This window comes from Oncorhynchus clarkii, chromosome 27, assembly GCF_045791955.1.
Source record: "Oncorhynchus clarkii lewisi isolate Uvic-CL-2024 chromosome 27, UVic_Ocla_1.0, whole genome shotgun sequence".
In the NCBI taxonomy this organism is placed as follows: domain Eukaryota; kingdom Metazoa; phylum Chordata; class Actinopteri; order Salmoniformes; family Salmonidae; genus Oncorhynchus; species Oncorhynchus clarkii.
In genome coordinates, this window is record NC_092173.1 from 22,274,894 (window position 1) to 22,289,008 (window position 14,115).

Sequence of the window (14,115 nt, forward strand, 5' to 3'; positions counted from 1 at the left end):
CTGAGGTCCTGAGCGCTCTGGAGGTTTTCATCAAGGATCTATGTACTTTGCTCTGTTCATCTATCCCTTGATCCTGACTAGTTTCCCAGTCCCTGCCACTGAAAAACATCCCCACATTATGATGCTGCAATGACCATCCTACACTGTAGGGAAGGTGCCAGGTTTCCTCCATTTGGCATTCAGGCCAAATATTTCAATCTTGGTTTCATCAGAGAATCTGGTTTCTAATGGTCTGAGAGTCTTTAGGTACCTTTTGGCAAACTAAGTGGGCTGTTGTGCCTTTCACTGAAAAGTGGCTTCCGTCTGGCCACTCTACCATTAAGGCCCGATTGGTGGAGTGCTGCAGAGATGGGAGAACCTTCCAGAAGGACAACCATCTCCACAGAGGAACTCTGGAGCTTTATCAGGGTGACCATCGGGTTCTTGGACACCTCCCTGACCAAGGCCGTTCTCCCCCTGCTTGCTCAGTTTGGCCAGGCGGCCAGCTCTAGGAAAAGTCTTGGTGGTTCCAAACTTCTTCCATTTAAGAATGATGGGGACCTTCAATGCTGCAGAAATGTTTTTTTTGTACCTACCCTTCCTCAGATCTGTCTCAACACAATCCTGTCTCGGAGCTCGAAGGACAATTCCTTCGACCTCATGGCTTGGTTTTTGCTCTGACATGCACTGTCCAATCAATTGAATCAATCCAAATCATGTCCAATCAATTGAATTTACCACAGGTAATCATGTTGTAGAAACATCTTAAGAATGATCAATGGAAATATGATGGAACCTGAGCTCAATTTAGGGTCTCATAGCAAAGGGTCTGAATACTTATTTATATAAGGTATTTATGTTTTGTTTTTTTATATACATTTGCAAAAATTTCAATAAATCTGTTTGCTTTGTCATTATGGGGTTTTGTGTATAGATTGGTGAGGATACATTAGAATAAGGCTGTAACATAAAATGTGGAAAAGTCTGAATACTTTCCAAATGCACTGCATCTCAATTCAACAACGTCTTCGCAAACAACTTGCTAAAAAAAGGTGTTTTAGAGAATAATTAATCAATAAGCCCCCCGGGGGGGTATATGGTCAATATCCCAAGGCTAAGGGCTGTTCTTATGCAAGCTGCAAAGTGGAGTGCCTGGATATAGCCCTTAGCCATGGTATATTGGCCATATACCACAAACCCCCAAGGTGTCTTATTCCTATTATAAATTGGTTACCAACGTAATTAGAGCAGTAAAAAGATATACGGTCTGATATACCACGGCTGCCAGCCAATCAGCATTCGAACCACCCAGTTTATAAAAGGCCTTAAATAATATAGAATAGGCCTTGTTTTAACCTTAAAGAATCTGAGCATGGCAAATAAAAGCAAAAACATTTATTTAGCAAAAAAAGATTTGAAAACAGCTAAAATAATACAATTAAGTCTTTGAACTTGTGCAGACTTGAATACAGGAGATTCAAGTGTCTTCTTCAGCTCTTCTTTCTACTCCGAACATCATTTTGAACAATCACAATAAAAAGTGTTTTTAATTCCAAGCAAATCCTTCTCTACTCTATGCAATCTTCCTTTGAGGAAGTCTTTATCCATTTGCTTCAGTTTGTGTTCAGTAGTAAAACGGGAGACCCTCCAGTGGGCTATACCAGTGATCCAGCCTGGCTCTGAGCGGGCACCGTGACGGGCACAGCCCCCATACGGGCCAGGGTGGTGGAGCTGATGGGCGAGGTGCGAGGGCGTGGTACCTGGGGCTGGGCCCCCTCAGTCTTGTCGGGGTCTGTGACCATGTGGCCAGGTGGGGAATGGGATCCAGGTGGGGCACCATTAGAACTGGAGGATCTGCTGTGTCCATAGTGAGGCATGCTACTGATGCTGGGGGGTCGGCTGTGCCTGTGTGGAGAGCTGCCACTGATGTGGTTCAAGCTTGGTGGTCTGCTGTGCCCATGTGGAGAGAGGGCGCCGATATTGTTAGCACTTGGGGGTTGACTGTGCCCCTGGGTGGAGGGGGCACCAATGTTGTTAGAACTATGGGGTCTGCTGTACCCATGTGGAGAGGTGACACCAACATGGTTAAAACTGGGTGGTTGACTGAACCCATGGGGAGGAGTGTCAACAATGATACTAGTGCTGAGGAACCGGGTGTGGCCAGGGGGTGGAGTCCCACTGATGTGATTAGAACTGGGGGGTCGACTGTGCCCTTGTGGATAGGTGGCATCAATGTTGTTAGCAACACAGAGGGGTCTGGTGTGCCTGGGTGGAAGTGTGCCACTGATGTACCCTGGGAGGCCCTGCAGGGGGTTGAGCTCTCCAGGCCGAAGGCGGTAGGCGTTGAGCACAGAGCCTGTGTCAGAGGCCGGTGCAGTGGGGTAGGGGAAGTTTTTGAGCTGCTGGGGGTCTCCCGGATGGGGGCTTGTGGCTATGGATGACAGCGTGCCATTTTTGGAGATGATGTCTGAGCCTGTGCCACTCTTTGCCCAGGAAACACGCTTGGGTGCCTGGGCATCCTCCCTGTGATGGATAGACAGACAGACAGCTAATGAGAAAACACCAAACAAGATCATATCACATGCTACACACATTCTCCAACCATCAACCTGCAGAAATTGAATTAGAACACCTGCATTGTCCATGGTAAAGTCCTAGTAGTTGTACATCCCGTGGTGTTTAACAACTGCACCTGATTTTCTGATAACACACACAAACACAGAAAAAAAATCTCACTTGATATCATTGGCTATCTCCTCTTCGTGGTCTCTCCTCCTCAGCATGAAGATGAGGAAGAGTATGATGGCTACCAGTCCCACGATGGACCCCAGAGTAGCAGCAGCAATCACTCCAGAATTAGAGGCTGTGGAAGAGGACACACAGAAAGGCTTCAAACAGGAAACATTAGCAGTCTGTATGTACTAATATGAGAATGTGTGTGTTACTTTCCTACACGTACAGGTGAAGACCTCCAGGTTGACAGAGCAAGTGTCAGAACCGGCAGTGTTGCTAGCTCGGCACACATATTTCCCTGACATGCTCTTAGTGAGGTTACTCAACCTTAGGGTACCTTGCCTCTCATCTGAAAGAGAAAGACAGTGTTACACACTCTTGCCTCTACAGTACATTAATATGTTGATGATGTACAGTGCACAGAACCTTTCAAACACACTCTCAATCTACAGTAATGTAGACAGTTACACTAGGTAACAGAAGGGTAGCTACAGTATGTATACAAACATAATTAGACCACACACTCTACCAAGTACAATACTCTCTTGGTTCCGAAGCTATAAGTATTGAGGGGTATCCTGGTCCGAGGGAGTCACATCCCACTGGGCACAGACGTCAATTCAATGTCTATTCCACATTGGATCAACATAATTTCACTGAAATGACATGGAAACAATGTTGAGTCAACCAATGTGCCCAGTGGGATGGGCTGTTCTTTATACCAGTACAGATCCTCTTTGATGATATCTCTCTTTTCTGTCCCGGGGACAAATAATGTGGTTATATGGAGAGACTTCACTAGCAAATGTTTAAACACCAGACAAAGAATCTCCACAATGATGAATCAGAACCTGTGGCTTTTCACAACTGGACTCAGTTTACATAATCCTAGTTGCTGTGGTCCACTTTTCATAGCTGGCATGGGGATGCTCTATTGTAAATATGTAACACTGGGGATACTAGAGAATAATAAACATATGTGGGGCAGGTCTTATCAAGCAAATCCTCTCAAAATCCGATTGGAAACGTCACAAGAGAATAATTTCATCAGATGTGTTTCCCACACGCGTCATAAAAAAAACAAGTGAAGACTAACAGTGAAATGCTTACTTACGGGCCCTTTCCAACAATGCAGAGAGAAACAGGTGAAGACTAACAGTGAAATGCTTACTTACAGGCCCTTTCCAACAATGCAGAGAGAAAAATAGAAAAATAATAGAAAGATAATAACACAAGGAATAAATACACAACGATAACTACAGCGCATTGCAAAAGTATTCATCCCCCTTGGCTTTTTTCCTATTTTGTTGCATTACAACCTGTAATTTAAATGGATTTTTATTTGGATTTCATGTAATGAACATACACAAAATAGTCCAAATTGGTGAAGTGAAAAATTACTTATTTCTAAATATTCGAAAACAATAAGCTACGGAAAAGTGGTGGGTGAATATGTATTCACCCTCTTTGCTATGAAGCCCCTAAATAAGATCTGGTGCAACCAATACCTTCAGAAGACACATATTTATTTATATAAAGTCCACCTGTGTGCAATCTAAGTGTCACATGATCTCAGTATACAGTGGGGAGAACAAGTATTTGATACACTGCCGATTTTGCAGGTTTTCCTACTTACAAAGCATGTAGAGGTCTGTAACTTTTATCATAGGTACACTTCAACTGAGACGGAATCTAAAACAATCTAGAAAATCACATTGTATAATTTTTAAGTAATTAATTTGTATTTTATTGCATGACATAAGTATTTGATCACCTACCAACCAGTAAGAAGTCTGGCTCTCACAGACCTGTTAGTTTTTCTTTAAGAAGCCCTCCTGTTCTCCACTCATTACCTGTATTAACTGCACCTGTTTGAACTCGTTACCTGTATAAAAGACACCTGTCCACACACTCAATCAAACAGACTCCAACCTCTCCACAATGGCCAAGACCAGAGAGCTGTGTAAGGACATCAGGGATAAAATTGTAGACCTGCACAAGGCTAGGATGAGCTACAGGACAATAGGCAAGCAGCTTGGTGAGAAGGCAACAACTGTTGGTGCAATTATTAGAAAATGGAAGAAGTTCAAGATGACGGTCAATCACCTTCGGTCTGGGGCTCCATGCAAGATCTCACCTCGTGGGGCATCAATGATCATAAAGAAGGTGAGGGATCAGCCCAGAACTACACGGCAGGACCTGGTCAATGACCTGAAGAGACCTGGGACCACAGTCTCAAAGCAAACCATTAGTAACACACTACGTCTTCATGGATTAAAATCCTGCAGCGCACGCAAGGTCCCCCTGCTCAAGCCAGCGCATGTCCAGCCCCGTCTGAAGTTTGCCAATGACCATCTGGATGATCCAGAGGAGGAATGGGAGAAGGTAATGTGGTCTGATGAGACAAAAATAGCTTTTTGGACTAAACACCACTCGCTGTGTTTGGAGGAGGAAGAAGGATGAGTACAACCCCAAGAACACCATCCCAACCGTGAAGCATGGAGGTGGAAACATCATTCTTTGGGGATGCTTTTCTACAAAGGGGACAGGACGACTGCACCGTATTGAGGGGAGGAAGGATGGGGCCATGTATTGCGAGATCTTGGCCAACAACCTCCTTCCCTCAGTAAGAGCACTGAAGATGGGTCGTGGCTGGGTCTTCCAGCATGACAACGACCCGAAACACACAGCCAGGGCAACTAAGGAGTGGCTCCGTAAGAAGCATCTCAAGGTCCTGGAGTGGCCTAGCCAGTCTCCAGACCTGAAAGTCCGTATTGCCCAGCGACAGTCCCAAAACCTGAAGGATCTTGAGAAGGTCTGTATGGAGGAGTGGGCCAAAATCCCTGCTGCAGTGTGTGCAAACCTGGTCAAGAACTACAGGAAACGTATGGTCTCTGTAATTGCAAACAAAGGTTTCTGTACCAAATATTAAGTTCTGCTTTTCTGATGTATCAAATACTTATGTCATGCAATAAAATGCAAATTAATTTCTTAAAAATCATACAATGTGATTTTTTAGATTTTTTTTAGATTCCATCTCTCACAGTTGAAGTGTACCTATGATAAAAATGACAGACCTCTACATGCTTTGTAATTAGGAAAACCTGCAAAATCGGCAGCATATCATATACTTGTTCTCCTCACTGTATATGCACCGGTTCTGAAAGGCCCAAGAGCCTGCAACACCACTAAGCAAGGGCCACCACCAAGCAAGTGGCATCATGAAGACTAAGGAGCTCTCCAAACAGTTCAGGGACAAAGTTGTAGAGAAGTACAGATCAGGGTTGGGTTATAAAAAATATCCAAAACTTTTAACATCCCACGGAGCACCATTAATTCTATTATTAAAAAATGGAAAGAATATGGCACCACAACAAGCCTGCCAAGAGAGGGCCGTCCACCAAAACTCACAGACCAGGCAAGGAGGGCATTAATCAGAGAGGCAACAAAGTGACCAAAGATAACCCTGAAGGAGCTGCAAAGCTCCACAGCGGAGATTGGAGTATCTGTCCATAGGACCACTTTAAGCCGTACACTCTACAGAGATGGGCTTTACGGAAGAGTTGCCAGAAAAAAAGCCATTGCTTAAAGAAAAAAAATAAGCCAATACGTTTGGTGTTCGCCAAAAGGTATGTGGGAGACTCCCCAAACATATGGAAGAATGTACTCTGGTCAGATGAGACAAAAATATAGCTTTTTGGTCATCAAGGAAAACGCTATGTCTGGTACAAACCCAACACCTCATCACCCCGAGAACACCAACCCCACAGTGAAGCATGGTGGCAGCATCATGTGGTGGGGATGTTTTTCCATCGGCAGGGACTGGGAAACTGGTCAGAATTTAAGAAATTATGAATGGCTCTAAATATAGGGGAATCCTTGAGGAAAACCTGTTTCAGTCTTCTAGAGATTTGAGACTGGGACAGTCCCCCCCCCCCCCCCCTTGCCTATTCATTGTATTGTGGTAAGTGTGTTAGGATAAAGGCAGGAAGTTGGGCCTTCGGGAGAGGGAGTCCTTGCTAGATGCGGGAGCGGTATAGTTTTTTGACCATACAGACATACAGACAGGTCATAATATATATTTTCCATATCAAGTATTCTATGCTTTAAGTTGATTGGAGAATAATTTATTTGTTAGATATAAGAAGAATAAACATTTTTGTTGCACCATATCCCTGGATGTCATTGAATGTATAGCCGTTTGGAAACCTTGAGTGTGGACTGTATGCGTACCAAACAACCCCGCTTCAGGCTTGGGCAGTGGCTATGGTAAAGACGAAAGGAAGCCACTACAGGGGTGAATACTTTCGCAAGCCACTGTGCAGGGGTATGAGGTAATTGAGGCAGATATGTACATATAGGTAGGGTTAAAGTTACTAGGCAACATGATCGTTAATAAGCAGTAGCAGCAGAATATGTGATGAGTCAAAATAGTTAGTGCAAAGGGGGGGGTCATTGCTATTTGGTTAACTATTTAGTAGTCTTATGGCTTGGGGGTTGAAGCTGTTCAGTGTCCTGTTGGTTCCAGACTTGGTGCATCGGTACCGCTAGCTGTGTAGTAGCAGAGAGAACAGTCTCTGACTTGAGCAGCTGGAGCCTCCACCCATATATACCAATATAAAGAATCAAGAGGGAAAACAAATGGATATATCTTCATCATATGTCCTGATGCATATCATAAATGGTTTATCAAAGCAACCCAGTAAGTCAACCAGCGCCGCTCAAGTAGAGAAGCTAAAGTTCACAATAGGATATCAGTACCTTTACTAATGACCAGACTAGAAAATCCTATAAATAAACTATTGCATACAATGTCCTCTGTCCTAAATTGTCATTGTGACAAACAGCTGTTTGTCCCTGTCCCAAAGTCTAGGAGTGAACTGCTGGCTGGGATTCTTGTTTGATAAACTCAGCATGCACCATCTGCTGTTCTCTCTGGGAGGGTGGGGGCAAATCATTACGCACGCAAAGCACACAGACTACACAACGCAACGGTGCTACTACTAACTTCAAACTGCCTTCATTTTGCTGGTCCCCAGGAAGAGTAGCTGCTGCCAACCCTTACCCATTTATCCATAATAAACTATACAAATACCTACTTTCATTGGGGAGATATAATTTGCGTCAATGAGGATTCAATACAACTATACTAAGTACATGGCCTGACAGTGATTTGTGTGCCAGATGGACGTGCCTGTAGGTGTGTTCAATAGGCACCTGCCATTATTAACTCTGACGAGAGGAACCAGACAGAATTGCTACAGATTAACGACAGATCAGCTCATTCTTAAACTTGGCAGATTTTTTAAATTGCACTGCAATCAAGATCCAAAGACATAGAGATTGGTGATATCAGATCACCTACAGGTCTATACCAAGAATGTATTGTACTGATAAAAATACACTGAAATCAAACTAGGAAATAACTACAGTAAAACTACAGTAGCAAGTGACTATCACCAACATTTCTACAGCCAAGATCTAAGAACACAAACAAACTGACAGTATTTATGCCAACAGTTAATTGTGCACCTACTCATGTTTCATACATATTCAGAATGTTAAGACACAATCTTAGTCTACGTACAAGACAGAAAGGAAACACTTCAGAATGTGTTTATCTTTATTTATTTGGTCAGGCCAGGGTAAGACATTGGGAACCATATTTAGGCAGCCATATTCTTTGAGTTTGTCGTGGGTGATTGTCCTTAGTGTCCTTAGTGTTAGTTTGCAATCGTTTATTATTTTGTAGTGTTTGTATTTTGATTCGTGTTTTACGTTTGTTTAATTTTTGGTCCGACTCTCCTTCACATACAGAGTCTACTTCTTGGGAGGAGATAGACAGGTGGGCGGTCGACCCAGGGAGAGTGTATGGAGCAGTGCGCGGAAGGATATAGGAGAATGGAGTTTGCAAGACAGTCGGCTGGTGAAGATGGTGCCAGTCTCACGTACCAGGCCTCCTGTGCACCTCCCTAGCCTTGCACGTCCTGTGCCAGCACCGCTCTCAAGATCTCCAGTACGCCTTCACGGTCTAACCCATCCTGTGCCACCTCCACACCCCAGCCCTCCGGTAGCAGCTCCCCGCACCAGGCTTCCTGTGCGTGTCCTCGGCCCAACCACCAGTGCCAGCACCACGCATCAGGCCTACAGTGCGCCTCGAGCGCTGTCGGAAGCGCTGTCACTGCCAGTTAGCATTAGAGCTGCCAGTTAGCATAGAGCTGCCAGTTAGCATGGAGCTGCCAGTCTGCAAGGAGCTGCCAGTCTGCAAGGAGCTGCCAGTCTGCAAGGAGCTGCCAGTCTGCAAGGAGCTGCCAGTCTGCAAGGAGCCGCCAGAGCTGCCTGTCTGCAGGATGCCGCCAAAGCTGCCATCTGCAAGGAGCCGCCAGAGCTGCCAGTCTGCAAGGAGCCGCCAGAGCCGCCAGTCAGCGTGGAGCAGCCAGGGCCGCCAGTCAGCGTGGAGCAGCCAGGGCCGCCAGTCAGCGTGGAGCAGCCAGGGCCGCCAGTCAGCGTGGAGCAGCCAGGGCCGCCAGTCAGCGTGGAGCAGCCAGGGCCGCCAGTCAGCGTGGAGCAGCCAGGGCCGCCAGTCAGCGTGGAGCAGCCAGGGCCGCCAGTCAGCATGGAGCAGCCAGGGCCGCCAGTCAGCATGGAGCAGCCAGTCAGCATGGAGCAGCCAGTCAGCATGGAGCAGCCAGAGCAGCCAGTCAGCATGGAGCAGCCAGAGCTGCCAGTCAGCATGGAGCAGCCAGTCAGCATGGAGCAGCCAGAGCTGCCAGTCAGCATGGAGCAGCCAGTCAGCATGGAGCAGCCAGAGCTGCCAGTCATCATGGATCAGCATGGAGCAGCCAGAGCTGCCAGTCAGCGACCAACTCTTCCAGATGCTGCCAGTCGACAGATCTGCCAGTCGACCAGACTCTTCCAGATCTGCCAGTCGACCAGACTCTTCCAGTGCTGCCAGTCGACCTCTGCCGAAACCGCCAGCCAGCCAGGATCTGGTAGATTCATCAACCTGCCTGAGCTTCCTCTCACTCCTGAGCTTCCTCTCACTCCTGAGCTTCCCCTCAAGTCCCGATCTGCTCCTCAGTCCAGTGGGGTTCTGGGTGAGGACTTGATGGTCGGCGGCGAGGGTGGACTATCCAGGGACGCGAGGAGAAGGGACTAAGACATGTATATAACCATGGACAGACGCCCACCCGGACCCTTTAGGTGCGTTCGGGAACCTTAGGACACCCTGGTCAAAGTATTTTGTGTTTATCATTTATTTGGTCAGGCCATTGGGTTTTTGTAGGTGGTGTGTATGTATGGGGATTGTAGCTAGTGGGGTGTTCTAGAGGGCTTTCAATCAGAGGCAGGTGTTTATCGTTGTCTCTGATGGCCTTCATATTGTAGCCTACCTTTACCTTCATTACGTTTATTATTTTGTAGTGTTTGTATTTTGATTCGTGTTTTACGTTTGTTTACTTCGCAATCTACACGCCGCATTTTGTTACAGTCATGTACCATTTATTTTATATTAGTATATTAATTACTGTGGATTTTCATACTTTTACATTGTATTATTGGAGCATGTTATGAACAGGTTAACCTACAGTTCAGTGGTTGCTATGTTATTAAGTAGTTTCATCTTCAGGCCAGATGGCTAAGGACCAAAGGGTGGTATCAGTTGATCCATACCAAAGGAAAAATGTTCTATCAAGCAAGTCTAACCAGCCTGGTCAAAGACATGTAATCTCAGATCGACTGAGCTCATAAGGGCAATGCAGATGTATAAAAGGCAAAGTCATTGGTAAGGATTAACACAGACATGCTTTTGGATGAATAACATATTAAATTATTCTAAAGGTTCAACTTTACAGCTGTGTCTGTCTAGTGGGGGGCAGTTTTGTTTTACATGGGGATGGGGATGGGGGGGGGGGGGGGGGTGTGTGTGACACCAGCAAGATTATAGAGAGCAATAGTAATGGCATCTTTTCGTAGGCACAAACTCAGTTATGGCTCATTTACCAAAGTCTATGGTGGGGGGGGGGGGGGGGGGGTGAATGTTTTCTTTTTGAGGGTTTTAGGATAAACAGCGAAAATAAGGTTTGTGGTAAACACAGGCTTAGGATATCTTATACGGTTCGTTCTATGAGATAATCTTTGTCAGCTAAGAGCACATTTGTGAATGTTGTAATCAAAACACAAACTTAAAGGCTTCATAATTTCTAAAAGTCATGTTAACTGGCTGATATTATCTCATAGATCAAAACATATAAACCTGTGTTAACCTCAGACCTTATTTTCACCAATTATCCCAAAACCCCATTCTTTCTCAATTCATTTCCCCTATAGGAATGGCTGAACAAACCAGAGGTAACTCACTTCCGTTTTTTAGGACTACAAGCAGGCGAGCTCTAATATTATATTGGCTGTGGGGCTCTACAGGCTTCTGCATCCTAGAGTGGGTTGGGGGTATATTTGTGAAACCCTTACCCATGAACCCTAGAACAAGCAAGGGCGAGGGGCAGGCTCTCCATTCTGTGGTCATGCAGGAGAGAAGAGTAACAGAGACAGTGACGGAGAGAAGAAGGGCTGGTACAGAGAGAGCGATTAAATAGGGAAAAGAGACATCAACCCCTAGCCCTTACAAGGGAGTTGAAAGGAGTTGATAGTTGCAAAAGTTTGCAAGAAAAGAGTGATGAGACAGAGGTAGTAGAGAAGGAGAGACTGGGAACACAATAGAAACCCAGCATCTTAGATTGAAGCAAGAGACACATGCTGATTGATTGAGGGAAGCTCGCTATTTTAACAAACCAAAATAGCTCACGGTGTGTCAGAAATATTGTTGCCATTTTCACAGCGGAACGCAATACCTGGAGGTGACATAAAAGGGATGGCTTTTGATTAATTAGTAAGTTGTAGGTGTGGCAAGGGCTTGACCACTCCATAGCTAATTTTAACATGCTCTATGGTATAAAATGTGGTGGATTCAAGGCATGCACAGACTGACATTGTGTGGTGTCATTAATTCCAATTCAGTGGAGGGCATGAATGTTCGTCCTAGTCCATTGTGATTGGTGTATAGTATAGTATAGTATAGTTTTTTCAAAACCAACAGTGACCTAATAGGCCCTAATAGTAATAACAAATGTATCTAGTTTATTTGCTAAATATGTTAGAAATGTATGTATATTATAAGTATATATGGAATTATCTTACACAGCACTTTCGTACACGGAAAAGGCCTAATATAGGCTACAGTAGGGTAAATTGCATTGCATCATGTGCGAGCCATGCATGGATATGTCAATTGTTCTATAAGCATGATTACATTTGCAGTTACATTGATATAGCATTACGAAAGATATTTTATATAAGCTTGGTTTTAAATCAAATGAAATTAAACAAGCAGACTATTTGCTTCAATGCTTCTAGGTAGAATCGGGTCACATGATGTCAAATCACATCTCTTGTTCCATTGGCATATGGGCAATTTAGGCTAGACAATGTGCCACCACTGACAAAGTTATTACCATAAAACAACTGAAAGTTGCCAAATTTGGCAAAAAGAATTAGCCTACTGCTGCTGCTGGACCAAAACAATCCAAATGAACACTTGCGTTTGATAATACCCCTTACGCTTAGTCAAAAGTAGAGCCCTTTAGAATGCCAGTAGAGCACGGGGGTGGAGGCTCAATGTCACAGAGAGCATATGCCAGGTCAAAGAGAAAAATACAGAGGATCAGAGTGTTTTCAACTCCTAGAGACTATGCAGATTTGTCTGTGTGTGTTTGGTGGTGCATTCAAACCCATAGTCCTTGATATTGTGTCAATCAGGCAGTGAAACAGATAGTGTATTAGATGGGTGATCTATAGAAGAAGCGAGATCAGAGAAAGAGCTATTCCAATACTTGGGTCAATCAGTGTAAGCCTCATTATTGCTCAGAAACAGCTGGTGCTTTCACAATAATTGTTTCCACTGTATTTCTACAACTCTTCACAAAATAATAGAATATAACAGGCATATGTGCAGTATCGTATCAGAAATAAACCTCAATTTGATATTTTTCTCCCTCTGCAAGTCTGACATGAGCATGCAGTGTGTATGTGGTGACGTTTCCCAGTCTATAAAGAGGATTAAGTGAAGCATGTTATGGCATTTCAAAGAAAAAAAAAAACTCACCGAAATGTTTTTATAAAAGACAATCCGCAATCCCACCGCCAGGCACCAACACACCACACATTAGTCCTCAACATTTTCTGAACACATCTACCAGTAAAAACATGGAAGAACAATATGCCACTATGGCTGTGCTTACACAGGCCGCCCAATTCTGATTCTATTGGCCAAGGAGCTGATCTGATTGGTCAAAAGACCAATCAGTGGAAAAATATCAGAATTATAGGCTGCCTGTGTAAACGCTGTCAGATCAATCTGAATCTCTGAAAGTATATATTTGTTATTTATTTGGAATTATCGGAATCTTATGTCAATGTTAATGGATATTTAGAAGCTAGGTATTACTTAAAGAGCGTATCAATTTATCTATTTTAGTTCTCATTTTGACAATCTTATTGACAGGCAGGTCGGCAGTTAGCCTAGTGGTTAGAGTGTTGGGTCAGTAACGAAAGGTTGCTGGATCAAATCCCAGAGCTGACAAGGTAAAAATCTGTCGTTCTGCCCCCGAGCAAGTCAGTTAACCCACTGTTCCCCCGGGCACTGAAGACGTGGATGTCGATTATGGCATCCCCCCGCAACGTTGTGATTCAGAGGGGTTGGGTTAAATGCAGAAGACACATTTCAGTTGAATGCATTCAGATGTACAACTGACTAGGTTTCCTTACTACAATAACCCATATGGAGCTGCTGTGAAGAGGACAGTTTGAATTGGCTAAAAATATATTGCACCCATCCACAGTAGTGGCAGGTGTTTTCAGTGCTAGTTAGTTGTGGCTACTCTGCATCACATGGTTTAATGCTATACATTGGTGATTGATGGAGGTGAGCTATCCTTTGTGATCCTCAGCTCATACAGTACATACACTGAGTGTACAAAACATTAGGAACACCTGCTCTTTACATGACAGACTGACCAGGTGAAAACTACGATCCCTTATTGATGTCACTTGAGACAGATTGAGACATGGATTGTGTGTGTGCCATTCAGAGGGTGAATGGGCAAGACAAAATATTGAAGTGCCATTGAGCAGGATATGGTAGTAGGTGTCAGGCACACCGGTTCGAGTGTGTCAAGATCTGCAAAGTTGCTGGGTTTTTCACACTCAAATGTTTCCGGTGTGTAATGTACCACCACCCAAAGCACATACAGCCAACTTGACAACTGTGGGAACCATTGGAGTCAACATGGGCCAGCATCCCTGTGGAATGCTTTCAACACCTGGTAGAGTCCATGCACCAACAAATTG

General features: G+C 44.5%; 1 protein-coding gene across 5 annotated transcripts in view; it reads right to left on the reverse strand.

The window, feature by feature from the left end:
* Window positions 1-283: 283 nt before the first annotated feature.
* The window catches only part of LOC139386208 (endothelial cell adhesion molecule b), a 77,286-nt gene continuing 63,454 nt past the window's right edge, over window positions 284-14,115 (reverse strand). For 2 of the 5 annotated variants that reach the window (XM_071131687.1, XM_071131688.1), the window contains exons 5-8: window positions 11,182-11,226; window positions 2,939-3,061; window positions 2,716-2,842; window positions 1,360-2,502 (exon numbers count right to left, since the gene is read on the reverse strand). In XM_071131687.1, the coding sequence (XP_070987788.1) occupies window positions 1,635-2,502; window positions 2,716-2,842; window positions 2,939-3,061; window positions 11,182-11,226 (1,163 nt within the window). In that variant the 3' untranslated portion in view covers window positions 1,360-1,634. Of the gene's footprint in view, window positions 2,503-2,715; window positions 2,843-2,938; window positions 3,062-11,181; window positions 11,227-14,115 lie in introns of all 5 variants that reach the window. The other 3 variants (XM_071131689.1, XM_071131690.1, XM_071131691.1) reach the window with 2 other exon arrangements.